The sequence below is a fragment of the Pseudorca crassidens genome, chromosome 15 (genome assembly GCF_039906515.1).
Source record: "Pseudorca crassidens isolate mPseCra1 chromosome 15, mPseCra1.hap1, whole genome shotgun sequence".
In the NCBI taxonomy this organism is placed as follows: Eukaryota; Metazoa; Chordata; class Mammalia; order Artiodactyla; family Delphinidae; genus Pseudorca; species Pseudorca crassidens.
The window spans coordinates 3,715,253-3,732,500 of NC_090310.1; the positions used below are offsets into that span (position 1 = coordinate 3,715,253).

The 17,248-nt window shown below is 51.8% G+C and overlaps 1 protein-coding gene and 1 long non-coding RNA gene across 11 annotated transcripts in view; one reads left to right on the forward strand and one right to left on the reverse strand.

Annotated features, from left to right (window-relative positions):
* Positions 1 to 243: 243 nt before the first annotated feature.
* LOC137206615 (uncharacterized) lies at positions 244 to 10,010 on the forward strand. Its single transcript, XR_010934743.1, has 2 exons — positions 244 to 9,167; positions 9,531 to 10,010. It is a non-coding gene; the product is annotated as an uncharacterized lncRNA (long non-coding RNA).
* Positions 9,879 to 17,248, reverse strand: part of TNRC18 (trinucleotide repeat containing 18) — an 84,474-nt gene continuing 77,104 nt past the window's right edge. For all 10 annotated transcript variants that reach the window (XM_067705409.1, XM_067705411.1, XM_067705418.1 and 7 more), the window contains 4 exons: positions 15,621 to 16,939; positions 11,954 to 12,190; positions 11,751 to 11,825; positions 9,879 to 11,409 (listed from right to left, as the gene is read on the reverse strand). In XM_067705409.1, the coding sequence (XP_067561510.1) occupies positions 11,203 to 11,409; positions 11,751 to 11,825; positions 11,954 to 12,190; positions 15,621 to 16,939 (1,838 nt within the window). In that variant the 3' untranslated portion in view covers positions 9,879 to 11,202. The remainder of the gene's footprint in view (positions 11,410 to 11,750; positions 11,826 to 11,953; positions 12,191 to 15,620; positions 16,940 to 17,248) is intronic.

Consider the following 17,248-nt stretch of genomic DNA (forward strand, 5'->3'; position numbering starts at 1 on the left):
TCCTCCACTATCCTATGTTTCAGTTTCCCCAAGACGGGTTGCCCCGCTCTTCGACGTGGGTTCCGTGGAGGAGGGTTGGGGAGGAGGAGGCCGGCTGCCTGAGGGTGGCCTGTGCTCCAGGCAGGGCCGCGACCTTGGGGACACACCCACCTCCGGACAGACACCGCCCCCTGGAGCCACGTGGGTCAAGACCATGCGGGGCGCCGCACCAGGGGCCGATTGGTGGCGCCAGCGTGCCGCTCCTTCCGAGACTGGGTATGTGGGGGTGGGGCACGCACTACCTCGTGACTCAGTTTCTCTGAAACGGGAGGACCGTCGGAGCCCTTCCCCAGCCACACACCGAGCTGACTGCCTTCGTCATGGCCGCACCGTTCCCTCCACACACCGCCCTCAAATAGCAAAGCCGGGTGGCCGTCCGTGTCCCATCCACGTGCGGTGTGCTGGGTTGCTGGGCAGGTGCCCGTGGGGGCCGGCCTGAGCTGCCCTGGGTAGGGGGCAGGTGGCAACGCCAGGACCTGGGCCCAGCCTCCCCAGTCCCGGCAGGGCTGCCGCCCCTCCATTGCACACTGGCTCAGGGCCACCCAGACCGGCAGCACTGCTGTCATTCCTTCCAGTGTGGGTGCAGCCAGGAGGGCTCTGCGCCACGTGTTTTTGTTCTGTGTTTTGTTACTGCCTCGCTCTTAACAGCAGCCCCAGTTGTAGCCTCCTCCACTCTCCTCCTTTTTTTCTGAAGTGTGACTGACGTACAGTATTATGTGAGTTACAGGTGTATAGTATAGTGACTCACAGTTTTTAAGGATTCAGCTTCATTTATAGTTATTATAAAATATTGGCTATATTCCCCATGTTGTACAAATATCCTTGTAGCTAATTTTACACCTAATAGCTCGTACCTCTTACTCCCCTACCCCTATCTTTCCCTTCCTCCTTTTCCTCTCCCCACTGGTCACCACTAGTTTGTTCTATCTGTGAGTCTGTTTTTTTTACGTTATAGTCACTAGTTTGTTGTATCTTTTAGATTCCACATATAGGTGATATCACAGTATTTGCCTTTCTCTGTCTGACTTATTTTACTTAGCGTAATGCCCTCCCAAGTCCATCCATGTTGTTGCGTATGGCAACATTTCGTTCTTTTTTATGGCTGAGTAGTATTCCATAGTATATATGTTCCACACCTTCTTTATCCATTCACCTGTTGTTGGACACTTAGATTGCTTCCACATCTTGGCAGTTGTAAATAATGCTGCAGTGAACGGGGGGTTGCATGTATCTTTTTGAATTAGTGTTTTGGGGGTTTTTTTGTATATATACCCAGGAGTGGAATTGCTGGGTCATATGGTAGTTCAATTTTTAGTTTTTTGAGAAACCTCCATACTGTTTTCCACAGTGGCTGCACCAGTTTACATCCCAACAGTGTACAAGGGTTCCCTTTTCTCTACATCCTCGCCACTATTTATTATTTATGTTCTTTTTGATGATAGCCATTCTGACAGGTATGAGGTGATATCTCATTGTGGTTTTGATGTGCATTTCCCTGATGATTGGTGATGTTGAGCGTCTTTTCACGTCCCTGTTGGCTATCTGTATGTCTTCTTTGGAAAAACGTCTGTTCAGGTCTTCTGCCCATTTTTTAATCAGGTATTTTTTTTTTTATGTTGAGTTGTATGGACTATATATTGATATTCTAGATATTAACCCCTCATTGGTCATATCATTAACAAATATTTTCTCCCATGCAGTAGGATGTCTTTTCGTTTTGTTGATGATTTCCTTTGCTGTGCAAAAAGCTTTTAAGTTTAATTAGGACCCATTTGTTTGTTTTTGCTTTTATTTTCTTTGCTTTAGGAAACAGATCCAAAAAAATACTGCTACGATTTATGTCAAAGAGTGTTCTGCCTATGTTTTCTTCTAGGATTTTTATGGTTTCTGGTCTTAACATTTAGGTCCTTAATCCATTTTGAGTTTATTTTTGTATATGGTGTTAGAAAGTGTTCCAATTTCATTCTTTATATGTAGTTGTCCAGTTTTCCTAGCACCACTTGTTGAAGAGACTGTCTTCTCCACTGTATATTCTTGCCTACTTTGTTATAGATTAATTGGCCATAAGTGCACAAGTTTATTTGTGGGCTCTCTCTTCTGTTGATCTATTTGTATGCTTTTGTGTCAGTACCTTAGTGTTTTGATTATTGTAGCTTTGTAGTACAGTCTGAAGTCAGGGAGCATGATTGCTTCAGCTCTGTTCTTTTTTGAGACTGTTTTGTCTATTTTGTGTTTCCATACAAATTTTAAAATTATTTGTTCTATTTCTGTGAAAAATGCCATTGGTATTTTGATTGGGATTGCACTGAATCTGTAGATTACCTTGGGTAGTATGGGCATTTTAACAATATCAATTCTTCCAGTCCAAGAAGACAGTGTATATTTCCATCTGTTTGTGTCATCTTCAATTTCTTTCATTAATGTCTTACAGTTTTCAGAATACAGGTTTTTTCCCCTAGGTATTTTTTTATTTTTGGTGTGATGGTAAATAGGATTGTTCCTTGATTTCTCTTTCTGATAGTTCATTGTTAGTGATTCGGGATGCAGCCAATTTTTGTATATTAATTTTGTATCCTCCAATTTTACCAAATTCACTGATGAGGTCTAGTAGTTTTCTGGTGGTATCTTTAGGATTTTCTACGTATAGTATCATGTTATTTGCAAACAGTGATCGTTTTACTTCTTCCTTTCCAGTTTGGATTCCTTTTTCTTTTTCTTGCCTAATTGCTGTGCCTAGGACTTCCAATACTATATTGAATAAAAGTGGCTAGAATGGGCATTCTTGTCCCTAATCTTGGAATGCTTGCAGTTTTTCACCATTGAGAATGATTTTAACTGTGGGTTTGTCATATATGGCGTTTATTATGTTGAGGTATGTTCCTTCTATGCCCACTTTATGGAGAGTTTTTTTATCATAGTGGATGTGGAATTTTGTCAAAAGCTTTTTCTGTATTTATTGAGATGATCATTTGGTTTTTATTCTTCAGTTTGTAATTTGGTGTATCACATTGATAGATTTGCAGATATTGAAGAAGATCCTTACATTCCTGGGATGTCCCACTTGATCATGGTGTATCATCCTTTTAATGTACTGTTGGATTTGGTTTGCTAATATTTTTGAGGATTTTTGCATCTGTGTCATCAGTGATATTGGCCTTTAGTTTTGTTTTTCGAGATATCTTTGTCTGGTTTTGGTATCAGGGTGATGCTTGCCTCATAGAATGTACTTGGAAGTGTTCCTTCCTCTGCAATTTTTTGGAATAGTTGGAGGAAGATAGGTGTTAAGTTTTTTCTAAATGTTCGATTGTATTCACCAGTGAAGCCATCTGGTCCTGGACTTTTGTTTGTTGGGAGTTTCTAAATTACTGATTCAGTTTCATTACTGGTAATTGGTCTGTTCATATTTTCTATTTCTTCCTGGTTCAGTCCTGGGGGATTGTATATTTCTAAGAATTTGTCCATTTCTTCTAGGTTGTCCATTTTATTGGCATATAGTTGCTTGTAGTAGTCTCTTAAGATCTTTTGTATTTCTGTGGTGTCAGTTGTACTTCTTTTTCATTTTCGATTTTATTGCTTTGGGCCTGCTCCCCCCCCCCTTTTTTTTTTTCTTGGTAAGTCTGGCTAAAGGTTTATCAAATTTGTTTATCTTTTCTAAGAACCAACTTTTAGTTTCAGCTTTTAGTTCTTTTTTCTTTCTTTCTTTTTTGTCTCTATTTCATTTATTTCTGTTCTGATCTTTATGATGTCTTTTCTTCTACTAACTTTGGGTTTTGTTTGTTCTTTTTGTAGTTCCTTCAGGTGTAAGGTTAGATTGTTTGACATTTTTGTTTCCTGAGGTAAGCTTGTATCACTATAAACTTCCCTCTTAGAACTGCCTTTGCTCTGTCCCATAGACTTTGGATCATCATTTTTTTCGTTTCCACTTCTCTCTAGGTATTTCTTTATTCCCTCTTTGATTTCTTCAGTGATCCATTGGTTGTTCAGTAACATATAGTTTAGCCTTCACGTTTGTGTTTTTTGCAGTTTTTTCTTTATAGTTGATTTCTAGTTTCATAGCATTGTGGTCGGAAAAGCTGCTTGATATAATTTTAATTTTCTTAAGTTTACTGAAGCTTGTTTTGTGGCCCAGCATGTGATCTATCCTGGAGAATGTTCTGTGTGCACTTGAATTTGTATTCTGCTGCTTTCAGATGGAATGTTCTATGTATATCAGTTGAATCCATCTGGTCTAATGTGTCATTTAAGGCCATGTTTCCTTACTGATTTTCTATCAATGGATGATCTGTTCACTGATGTAAGTGGGGTGTTAAAGTCCCTTACTATTATTATGTTACTGTCAGTTTCTTTCTTTATGTCTGTTAATGTTTTCCTTATGTATTTTAGGTACTCCTGTGTTGTTTGCATATATATTTACAATCGTTACATTTTCTTCTTGGATTGATCCCTTGATCCTTCTTTGTAGTGTCCTTCTTTGTCTCTTCTAACAACAGTCTTTATTTGAACTCTATTTTGGGGAATTCCCTGGCGGTCCAGTGGTTAGGACTCCACGCTTTCACTGCAGGAGGCCCGGGTTTGATCCCTGGTCAGGGAAGGAACTAAGATCCCACAAGCTGCATGGCGTGGCCAAAAAAAAAAAAAAAAAAATCCTGAAGTCTATTTTGTCTGAAAAGTATTGCTACTCTAGCTTCCTTTTGATTTCCATTTGCATGGAATATCTTTTTCCATCCCCTCACTTTCAGTCTGTATGTGTCTCTAGGTCTGAAGTGAGTCTCTCATAGGCAATATATATGCAGGTCTTTTTTTTTAATCAATTCAGCCACTCTGTGTCTTTTGATTGGAGCATTCAGTCTATTTATTTACATTTAAGGTAATTATTGATATGTATGTTTTTATTGCCATTTTGCTAATTGTTTGGGGGTTGTGTTTGTAGGTCTTCTTTTCCTTTCTTCTTTTGTTCCCTTGTGATTTGATGACTGTCTTTAGTGTATTGTATTCCTTTTTCTGTTTGTATGTGTATCTATTATAGGTTTTGACGTTTTTTTGTTTTAGTATTTTTACTGAAATATAGTTGATTTGCAGTGTTGTGTTCATTTCTGCTGTACAGCAAAGTGACTCAGTTTTACACATATATACATTATTTTTAATATTCTTTTCCATTATAGTTTGTCATAGGATATTGAACATAGTTCTCTGTGCTATACAGCAAGACCTTGTTTATCCATTCTATATATAGAAAAGCTTACATCTGCTAACCCCAGCCTCCCACTCCATCCCTCCTCCAACTACCTGCCCCTTGGCAACCACCAGTCTGTTCTCTATGTATGTGATTCTGTTTCATAGATAGGTTCATTTGTGTCATATTTTCGATTTCATATATAAGTGATATCATTATGGTATTTGTCTTTGTCTGACTGCACTTAGTATGATAATCTCTAGTTGCATCCACATTGCTGCAAATGGCATTATTTCATTCTTTTTCGTAGCTGAGTAGTAGTCCGTTGTATACGTGTACCACATCTTCTTTATCCATTTATCTGTTGATGAACATTTAGGTTGTTTCCAAGTCTTGGCTGTTGTGAATAATGCTGCTACGAACATAGGGGTGCATATATCTTTTTGAATTATAGTTTTGTCTGGATATATGCCCAGGAGTGGAATTGCTGGATCGTATGGTAATTCTATTTTTAGTTTTCTGAGAAACCTCCATACTGTTTTCCACAATGGCTGCACCAACTTACATTCCCACCAACAGTGTTAGGAGGATTCCCTTTTCTCCACATCCTCTCCAGCGTTTGTTACTTGTAGACTTTAGTGATGGCCATTCTGACCAGTTTGAGGTGGTACCTCATTGTAGTTTTGATTTGCATTTCTCTAATAATTAGCAATATAGAGCACCTTTTCATGTGCCTATTGGTTATCTGAATGTCTTCTTTGGAGAAATGTCTATTTAGGTCTTCTGCCCATTTTTCGATTGGATTTTTTTGTTGTTGTTGAGTTGTATGAGCTGTGTGTGTATTTTGTAAATTAAGCCCTTGTTGGTTACATAGTTTGCAAATATTTACTCCTGTTCTGTAGGTTGTCTTTTTTTTTTTTTATGGTTTTCTTTGCTGTGCAAAAGCTTGTAAGTTTGATAAGGTCCCATTTGTTTATTTTTGGTTTTATTTCTATTGCTTTAGGAGACTGACTTAAGGAAACATGGGTACAATTTATGTCAGAGAATGTTTTGCCTATGATCTCCTCTAGGAGTTTTATGGTGTCATGTCTTATGTTTAAGTCTTTAAGCCATTTTGAGTTTATTTTTGTGTATGGTGAGTTTATTTTTGTGTATGGTGACAGTCTTTTCACCACTTGCTGAAGAGACTGTCTTTTTCCATTGTATATTCTTGCCTCCTTTGTCAAAGATTAATTGACCATAAATGTGTGGGTTTATTTCTGGGCTCTCTGTTCTGTTCCATTGATGCATATGTCTGTTTTTGTGCCAATACCACGCTGTTTTGATTACTGTAGGTCTGTAGTATTTTCTGAAGTCTGAGAGGGTTATGCCTCTGAGGTTTTTGGTTTGTGGTTACCATGAGGTTTTCATGTAGCAGTCTATATATATACGTAATTGTTTTAAGTTGCCAACCTCTTAACTTCAAATGCATTTGAAATACCGTACATTTGTACCCTCCCCCCCCCCACGATTACTGATTTTTTTATATAAAGTTATTTTTATTTATATTATCTATTTTGTTTTGGCTGCATTGGGTCTTCATTGCTGCGCACAGGCTTTCTCTAGTTGCAGTGAGCAGGGGCTACTCTTCGTTGCGGTGCGTGGGCTTCTCATTGCAGTGGCTTCTCGTTGCAGAGCATGGGCTCTAGGCATGCAGGCTCAGTAGTTGTGGCTCGCGGGCTGTAGTGCGCTGGCTCAGTAGTTGTGGCACATGGGCTTGGTTGCTCCGTGACATGTGGGATCTTCCTGGACCAGGGCTCGAACCCATGTCCCATGCATTGGCAGGCAGATTCTTAACCACTGCACCACTAGGAAAGTCCCTGATTACTGTTTTTGATATCATATTTTACATCTAATTATTTTGTGTATCCCTTAACTGCTTATTGTAGGTTTAGGTGGCCTTACTACTACTGTCTTTTAACCTTCCTACTAGCTTGGTGCGTGAATGATTTCCTACCTTTACTGTACGTTTGCCTTCACTGACGTGTTTTTTCCTTTCATAATTTTCATATTTTTAGTGTGGCCTTTTCTTGTTCACTTAGAGGTTTCTTTAACATTTGTTATAAAGCTTGTTTGGTGGTGCTGAACTCTTTTAGCTTTTGCTTGTCTGTAAAGCTTTGTTTCTGCATCCAGTCTGAACAAGAGCCTCGCTAGGTAGAGTCTTGGCTGTAGGTTTTTCTTGTTCACTGTAAATATTATCGTGCCACTCCCTTCTGGCCTGTAGGCGTTCGGCTGAAAAGTCAGCTGATAGCCTTATGGGAGTTCCGGAGTTCCCTTGTGTGTTGTTGTTTTTCCCCTGCTGCTTTTAATAATCCCTCTTTAATTTTTGCTGTTTTAATTACAATGTGTCTTGGTGTGTTCCTCTTTGGGTTAATCCTGTGTTGGACTCTCTGTGCTTTCTGGACTTGTATGACTGTTTCCTTTTCCAGGTTAGGGAAGTTTTTAGCTATTATGTATTCAGATATGTTCTCAACCCCTTTCTGTCTCTTCTCCTTCTGGGACCCCTGTAATGCGAATATTAACATGCCTGATGTTGTCCCAGAGGTCTCTTAAACTGTCCTCATTTCTTTTCATTGTTTTTTCTCTCAGCATCAGTGGTTTCCACTACTCTTGTCTTCCAGCTCGTTGACCTGTTTCTCGTATCATTTAGTCTACTGTTGATTCCTTCTAGTATATTTTTCATTTGTTATTCTTCATCTCTGGTCGTTCTTTGTATTTTCTGTTAAAAGCTTCTAGTTTCTTGCACTGTGCGTCCATTCTTCTCCTGAGTTTTTTGATCATCGTTACCGTCACTACCCTGAACTCCTTCTCGGGTAGATTGCCGATCTCCACCTCACTTAGCTCTTCTTCTGGGCTTTTGTCTTGTTCCTTCATCTGGAACATGAGCCTCTGTCGCCTCATTTTGCCTAAGCTGCAGTTTGTATTTTTATGTATCTGGTAGGTTGCTTACGTTTCCCGACCTTGGGGAAGTGGCCTTTCGTAGGAGATGTCCCATGCATCCCAGCAGTGCACGCCCCTCGTCACCCAAGCTGTGTGCTCTAGGGTTTCCCCTGTGAAGGCTGCGTGGGTCTTTCTGTTGCGGCGGGCTGCATGGGCAGGCCCGCGTGGCCCTCGCCCAGCTGGTTGCCAGGCTCTGCCTCATGTGGAGGCTGCTGGCTGCCGCTTGGCAGGGCCCGGTCACAAGGTGGCCAACTGCAGAGCCCCAGGGGGCCCCAGGGCTAGTGCTGGCTCACTGGTGGGTGAAGTCAGGGTCCAGGAGACTCCAGGGCGGTTGCTTGCCCACTGGGGGGTCCTGGGGTCAGTGCCAGACTGCTGGCAGGCAGAGCTGGGTCCTAAGCCTGGTTGCAGGACCCAGAGGTCCCAGAGCTGGTGTAAGATCACTGGGCTGGGGGCGGTCAGGTTGTTCCTAACACAGTTGGGTGCGGAGTGTCCTGAAGCGTGTGCTGGCCTGCTAGTGGCCAGGGCCCCGGGCCCAGCTCGTCCCAGGGCAAGGTCTGGCGTGCCATGGGCAGGCTGAGGGATTGGAGTTCTCTTGCGTCTGGCGTGTGCCCCCTGGTGGGGGTGGCAGGGCCTGGGGCTGGTGCCCGCTCACTGGGGGCTGGAGCTGAGTCCTGGGCCGTCTGGTGGGCAGGGCTGTGTCCTCAGGCGGTCTCCAGGCAGCCTGTCTGCTGCTGGGTGGGGCTGTGTCCCAAGCCCTGTTCGGCCGAGGGGTCCCAGCACCAGTGCCTGCAGGCTGCTGGGTGGGGCCCGGTCTTGGCGCCAGAGGAGCTAGAGGGAGGATCCCACAGCGGTACCTGCCAGCCCCAGCATACACTCGCAGGAGGGAGGCCCAGGAACGGCTGCCGCCAGCGTCTGTGTCCCCAGGGCGAGCCGTAGCTGCTTCCCGCCTCTCCAGGAGACTTTGGAAGACCAGCAGGTAGGTCTGGCCCAAGATCCCAGGAAATTACAGCTTTGGCCCCGGGCCCCGGAGCGTGGGAGACTTTGTGTGTGCCCTTTAAGAGGGAAGTCTTTCTTCCCCCCAGTCCTGTGGAACTCCTGAAATTAAGCCCCACTGGCCTTCAAAGCCAAATGCTCTGGGGGCGCATTATCCCAGGGTAGGACCCCTGAGCGGGGGGGCCTGATGTGCGGCTCAGAACTCTCCCTCCTGTGGGAGAACCTCTGCCATGTTAGTTTTTCTCGTTCGTGGGTCACCCACCTGGGGATGTAGGCCCGACTGTACAGCAAGTCCACCCCTCTTAACTGTCTCACTGTGGTTCCTTCTTCGTGTCTTTGGTTGTAGATCTTTTTGGTAGGTTCGGTCTCTTTCACTGTGCTATTGGTGTGCTCGTGAGAGGAGGTGAGCTCAGGGCCTTTCTACTCTGCCACCTTGGGTGATCTCCAGCTCCAGTCTGGCCGAGGGAACTTTCTGCACTGACGGACGCGGGCCAGCCACATACAGCAGCCCACTGACCTTGTCTGACTGTTGACCACCAAAGCCAGCGTCAGTGCAGCCAAGAAACTTTTCAGTTCTTTCTTTTCATTCAAACTGGCTCGTGTTTAAACAGCCACATGTGGCTTCTCCCTCCAGGATCTGCATCCTGACACCAAGCCCACCCCAGCCCCCGAAATGAACCACTCCAGACAACGGTACTTTTCCAATTATAGCTTTTTTTCTTTTCTTTTTTTTACGAAAAAGATCACACAGAATTTGCCAACAAACAAAATTCCAAAAGAAACTTAAAAAAAAAAAGGAAAACAATAATTCCCCCAAAAAACAAAACCGAAGTCTGGCTTTTCCTTCCCTTAAGATTGTCTGGACGAGGCCTCCGGTCCCCCGGAAGGCGCGGGGGCTGTAAGTGCTTTCGTGGGCTGAGCAGGGCTGCAAGCTTGCCGGCTCCCTCTCCCCTCCCTCAGCCTCTGCTCTCCCTAAGTCCTTCTCCATCCTGGGGGCGAGTACAGTACACCTGGGCCGGGGGGGGGGGGGGGGGCGTGTGGGGTGAGGTTGGGACAGGGGGCCCGTGAAGCTGGGTGCTAGACACGCTCATCTAACAGGAAATAAAAAATAATATTCTGCACGTCAGAATGTGTTCGCTTTTTTTTATAATTTCATAGCTATTTTTTTCACAGTTTTAAAAAGTTTATATTTATATATATTTATATATATTTATCTTTATATATATAATTAAAAAGTTGACTCCATTTGAAGGCCTATGATACAGGGGAGAGTCTCTTGGTACAATAAAACTGTACAGGCTAAGAACTGCCGCCTCCCTCCGGGTACGGCCGGGACGAGGATTTCAGCACCATGGGGGTTGTCTGTAGTGTGAGGGTCTGGACCAGTGGGGTGGGCCCTCCTGGGGCCTCGGGGCACGCAGCCCCCTCCCCCTGGTGCCTGGCCGGTGCTCCTGGGCACCCCCCCACACACACACACACCTGGCTCTGTTCCCCAAGTCCAGGCCGTCCTGAGAGGGTGGAGGCCGGGCCCCGGGCAGGCACCCTAGAACAGGCCCGGCCTGGTCGCTGAGGCTGGGGGGGCATGGGAGCGCCCCCATCCCACGGTGGGAGGCTCGGGGCGGGCTCCGTGCCGAGGGGGCCAGGCACTGGGAGGACCGACCCCCCCAAGCAGCGGGAACCCCCCCCCCAAGCGAGCATCAGGTGGGTTGCTCGGAAACCCCCTCCCACCGAATCCCCAGTTGGCACCGGGACCTGGCCGAGCGCTTACAAGGTGCTGGGACCCGTGAGGGGCCGGCAGAGCCCTACCCTGATCGCGAGGAGCCCTCTCGTGGGGGCACCGAGGAGTCAGGAAGGGGGTCTGGACGTGTGCACATGTGCGCACACACGTGCATGCATACGGGCACACACATGTACACTTACGCGCCAGGCTGTCCGTGGGCACACTTGCATGCACGCAACCAACGCACGAGGCCGCCGAGCCGTGGCAGTGATGGGGAGGGCCCCGCCGGGCCGGGCGCTCAGCAGAGCACAGGCACGCCGTCGGTAGAGAAGATCATGCCCGTGGTGGGCTCGTAGGTGCCCGCCAGGTAGTACAGGCCCTCGCTGTCCTGGTACTTCTTGGTCTTGAGCATCTGCTCGTACTGCTCCAGGCCCACCACCAGGCACTTGTGCGACACCGTCTGCACGTCGTTCTCGTCCACGTGGGAGGACTGGTACAGGGCGCGCTGCGGGCACACGGGCGGGCGTCAGGGGGAAGACCCCTCCCAGACCCGAAGGACCAGGGAGAGATCCCCAGAGAGAACTCGAGAAACACAGCGGGGCTGAGGACGAGGATGGACAGAGACCAAGGGAGACACCCAGAGACTAGGAGATCAAGAAACAGACACAGAGACCTGCAGAGTAAGAAACCAAAGGTGACAGACGCAGAGGCAGCGGCTGGGAGAGACCAGGAAACAGCAGCTCAGGGTCAGAGAGACTGGGCGGGGAGGCCGAGGGAGCCCGGCCCCTCCCGAGGCCGCGTGGGGAGGGTTATCGGAGGCCCCACCGGCGCCGCGCGCTCTCCTACCTCCATGAAGTCCTTCCTCTGGCTGGAGGCTCGCAGGGCTGCGGGGAGGCTGCGGCCGGGCTTCTGGTCCCAGTGCTGTGAGCGCAGACCGGGGCTGCGGTGAGCCCGGGCCCCGCCTTGCCTGACCCCCGACCCCGACCCCAGGGGAGGGACCGCCCCGGCCACGCCCCCCAGCACGGCCCGACGCCGAGGCCCCGGCCCACCTGGCCCTCGTGGAGGCGCTTGCCCGGGCTGGTCTCCTCGGGGTGGTAGAACCACTTGACGCGGACCACCATGTTGCTGCCCCACGACTCCCACATGCTCTGGATGCGGCCGATGTAGGGCAGGTTGGGGCGGCCAGCCGACAGGAAGACGGCGCAGTCCCCGATGCGGATCATCTCCTTGCCGCGCACGATGGCCTTGTAGAAGAGCTTGCGGGCCTTGCCCTTCATGCCGCGGCGCTGTGGGCGGGCGAGTCGGGTCAGGGCACGCGCCCCGCCCCCGCCCCCGCCCTGACCCCGGGGTTCCACAGCAGCGGCGCCAGGGGAGAAGCCCCCTGCTTGCTCTGATCGGGGAGCCCTCGCTCATCCCCTTGGCCGACCGGGTTTCCAAGAGAGACTCCACGTGAACTAAGGACCCTGCAGCTGGGAGCGACTTCCAACTCCCCGTTGCTGAGCCGTGTCGGCCAACGGTGCCGGCGGGGCCCCAGGGACGCCCCACACGCGAGCGTTTGTGCGGCAGACGCCACAGCCACTGCTGGGGCCCAGCAGGATCCCTACTCCTCCCACTGGGTCCTGACACCAGCCCTCGAGGCACAGCGGCCCCTGTTGGCCCCCAATTTCCAGACAGGGACCGGGAGGTCCCAGGAGGGGACACGGCTGCGTCTCCGGACAGAGCATATCGCTCCCCCCCACGCTGCCCCGCACGTCGGAGCTACAACGAAGCAGGTTCACTCAACACCTGCCGGGGTCACAGAGCCTCTTGCTCACGGCACAGCCTCAGTCTACACCACCCTGAGCAGCGCGGGGGCTCAGTACCAGTCAGCCCCGCAAGCGTCCGAGCAGAGGTGAGGGAGTAGGGCGTGGGCAGCGTCAACCCCCAGGCACGGCCGATTGCCCCGCCCCACCCCCCCACCCCCCGCCCATTTCCCCAGGAAAGCCACTAACAGATCAGAGCCCAGCCCGGCGGGATCCAGCACTGGGCCCACGTCTGCCAGACCCACAGTGTGGCTGGATTTTTTTTTTTAATTCACTCAACAAACATTTCCTGAAGCCGCCTCAGTGCCCCCGCCTGGGCTGGCACTGGGACACACAGATGGGCAGGCTCCAAGGAGGGAAGAGACCAGCCACCAGAATCCAAAACCCAGCGCCAGGCAGCTCTGGGACCTGTCGCTGTCCCCAGGCAAACACGGAGAAGCCAGGCCTATGCAAAGCTCTGCTCTGCCCTCCAGTGGAGCCAGCGCGCCTTCTCCTCGACTAACCTGTAAAACTCGTTTCCCTTCTCGGACTGGCCACGAGGCGGCGCCAAAGCGTTTTTTGTCTTTCTTTTTTTGTCTAAACAAGAAAAACCCCCAGGCTAATTTCCTACCTTATCCAGCTGTCCCTTTTCTACTTTTAATTCACCGGATCCCTGGTGAGACTTTTTTTTTGGCCGCATCGCAGCAAGTGGGATCTTAGTTCCCCAACCAGGGATCAAACCCGTGCCCCCTGCAGTGGAAGCATGGAGTCCTAACCACTGGACTGCCAGGGAATTCTGTGACAGACTTTTTAATGTCCAGGTTTCTTACGGGTTCTGTAAACTGCTCAAATTATTTTCAGCTCAAAGCATGGTACTAACTGATTCAAGGTGACAGCGACGGCTAAGATCTCTAAACCAACGCATCTGACAGCAGGTATGTTTCTAGGCATCCACGGCCACTCTCCTCACAGATCCCCCTTGGGCCCCTGGGGCCAGCACAGGACTTGGTCTGGCCAATCCAAACATCCCACCCTTCTCCTGGCCATTGTGACTGGCTCAAGGGTGCACCCGGGACCTAAGCCAAAGACGCGCCAGCAACTTTAGCTTGAACCCTAAAAAAGACACCTCCTTCCTACTGTCACTTCTGAGCTGGCAGGTCAGCTGAAAGCTGCTGGGGCTGCCTGTTGCCAGCAGGAGAGGGGCTGCCGGAGAAGGAGACCAGTACAGAGGAAGGGAGGAGAAACTCAAGCCTGGAGCACGAGCCCGAGAGTGGGTCTGAAGACAGCCCTCAGGCCCCTGGATCCAGCTGTACCTGAAGCCGGACACCCTAGACTCTGGCCCTGGGCTCTGACCCTACAGCAGCAAACGCCCCGAGCAACGCTGACGCTGGCACGTGGGAGATGCTAAGATAAGGAACTGGCCAATCGCCGTGGGGGCAGGACAGTGAGGACACCCCTGTCCTCGGCTCAGAAGCCATCACTCCTTGATACGGCCCTGGATACAGTGCCTGCTGGGACCAGAGCTCCAGAGGGGCTGGTCTGGAATGTCTGAGTGCGGCTCGTCAGGGAAGATTCTACAAGAAGCTACACATTCAAGTTTGCTATCTCAAGTGGTGGCCCTGCTAAGAGAGGCCCTTGCAGCCTGGAGCCAGCAATCGGGGGGTGGGGGACGCACGTAAAGTCCGACAACTCACACCTTGCAGGGTCGGAGCAGCAGATCATCTGCCCCAGATTCAAGGCGGTGCCGCAAAGGCAGGGAAACCAGAAGGAGAGCAGGAGCTGCGGGGGTCGGGGGGGACCCTCCCCGACTTCCCACTCTGCAGCCCTTGCCTGACCAAGGGGGGAGTTCCCCACCCTATTCTAAGGAGGCTTTGAGGGTGCAGCCTGTGGCAGGTGGAGTTGTCCACCCACCAACCCCCCGGGGATCCAACTGACCCTGGGTGGCACAGTGGGGAGCCCTAAAAGGCTGCTGCTAAGACAGAAACCCCCAAGCTAGTCTTGATTCAGAACATCCTACAACTTCTCCGGCCTTGCTAACACAGCCAGGGAGCTGATACAGTGCAAACATGCCAGAAGCTTCTTAAGCGGTACACTGCCAGAGGCCCCGCAAGCTCATTGCTGCCAGCCCCCAGCCCCTAAAACCTGCCTGGCGGCACCGGCATTAAAAAGGTCCAGACCCAGCCAGGTGCCTCCTCCGGGCCTGGCTCTGGCGTGGCCTCGGAGGACCGTGGACCAGGGCGGCAGACGCTGTGGGGAAACCAGACGGGCTGCACCCGTAGACAAGGAGCCTGGCTCTTCCTGCCCAGGGGCATGGGATGGACTGGTGGCCTCCAGGCTGTTCCCCTTCTGCACACAGAAGCTTCTCGTGTGTGCGTGTATAGGCAGGTGCATGCACGTGTACATGCATGCATTTGTGTGTGTACACGTGCATGTCTGCGTGTGCCCAAGGCATGGGGGGGCATGGAGGACTCCTTCTGGAGAACAAACACCCACCTACTACAGGGGTGGCCACATGACTCAGACCCAGTCAACCAGAACGTTCTGCCTTGTGGGCCACACTGATTAGCTCAGGGGCAGGCAGTGACCCAGCCCGGCCAAGAGAGGGAAAGAAAGTACCTTCTGCTGTGACTGCTAATTAGCCAACCAGAAGCCTTGAGCCATTCGTTTTCAGCGGAAAATGAAGCAAAAGCAAAGAAACTCAGGCTGTGTGGCCGCGCGGTTCTGAGACCCTGCGGCATGGCAGCTGAAGGCCAGCGCGGTAAGTGGGTCCCGCAGAGGGTGGGTCTGGGTCCCGGGGACCAGAGGCGGTGCTGCTGTGTGAGGGGCAGGACTCTGGGGGAGTCAGACGGACTCCACACCCGTCACCCCGACTCTCCGCCGTGGGGCTGCTGGGAGGCCAGAGAAAGACACGTGGGGACGACCCCGCCCCAGCTACCTGCGTGGGCTTGCCGAACCACTTCCAGAGCTGCCGGGCGGGCAGGAAGGCGGCGATCTTGGGCCGGTTCTCCACCGACGGCAGGCGCTGCCGCTTGGCCAGCTCCTTGGTGGTGGGGAGGTGGACGCCCTCCCTCTTCTTGGGCCGGCTCTTGGCCCCGGCCTGGGCCTTGGGCTGCACAGGCTGCGGGGGCTGCGGCGGGGGGGCCTGGGGCGCGGGCGCCGGCGCCTTCTTGCCTGCAGAGTGGGCCGAGGAGCGGGCCTTGGCTGCCTGCTTGGGCGCCTTGCTGGCGAGGGCCGGCGGGGCGGAGGGCCCGGCTGCCGGAACAGGGGCGGCCTCGTCGTCTGAGCTGCAGGAAGAGTCGTCCGTGGTGGAAGAGGACGAGGACGAAGAGGACGACGACGAGGAGGACGACGAAGACGAGGAGGAGGACGAAGAGGACGAGGACGACGACGAGGACGAGGAGGACGACGATGAGGACGAGGAGGACGAAGAGGACGACGAGGAGGACGAGGACGAGGACGACGAGGAGGCCCTCGAGCTGGAGGCGCTGCAGTTCCGGCCGCCGCCGCCCTGGCCGTCCTCCTCTCCCTCCGTCTCAGAACTGCTGCTGCTGCTGCCGCTGTCGCTGCTGCTGCCGCCGCTGCTGCTGCCGCCGCTCTCTGACTCCTCGGCCCCGTCCTGCTCGGCCTGGCCCTTGTCCGGGCTCTTGGGGCTCCCCGAGTCCTCGAACGTGAGCGCGGCCCCAGGCTCCTGGGCCAGGTCGCCGTCCCCCGCCTTGGGCCGGGCCGCCTTGGGCTCGCTGCCGCCGGCCCCCGGAGGGTAGCTGCCCAGGCCCAGCAGGCCCTTGGGCTCCTGCCAGCCCCCCGCGCCAGCGTCCTCCCGCAGAAGCAGGGCCTCTTTGGCCTTCTTGCTTTTGGGCGACGTCACGCCCTCACGGTCCAGCTTGACGAGCAGCTCGGCCTCTTCCCCGGGCCTCCGGGCGCCCTTGGGGGCCGACTCCTCAGCAACCCGGGCCTTCTTGGGCTTGGGGCGCGTGGCGGGCATGGTGATGGGCATGGCGACGAGGGCGGTGGGGGCCAGGGCCGCGGCGGGGGCCGGCAGCTCCCCAAAGGGCTCGGGTGCCGGGCAGCTGGTGAAGGCGGACGGCGCTGGGCTGGGCTGTCGGGGAGCTGGGCGAGCCTTGGGGGCCTTGGCCCGCTTGTCCACAGATTCTGGGGGACTCTTCTTGGAACCTGGGGTGCTGATGGGCTCCAGGGCCAACGGGGTACTGGGGACCTCATCCGTCGAGCCCCCCTCCTCCAGGACGGCAGCTCTGTCTAGAAGAGAGAAGGAAACAGCCCAGTGAGGCCAGGACTTCGTGACCAGCGAGCCCGTCCCCATCCCGGCTCTGCCGGGTCCTGAGCGGGGCTGGGGCGGCAGCCTCTCGGGGCCTCGGGACGAGCGGCTCTCGCGCCTTAGTTGTCCACACGTGGTGGCCCCAGAGTGGCCCTCGGGAGCCTGGGCTCTTAACCCAAAGCACTTTGCTCTGGAGGGAACACAGCTGGCTGGATCTCAGCTCTGCCTCTGACAGGTCAACGCGCCTCCCTGAGCCTCAGTTTCCTAATCTGTCACAGGGTCCAAATAGC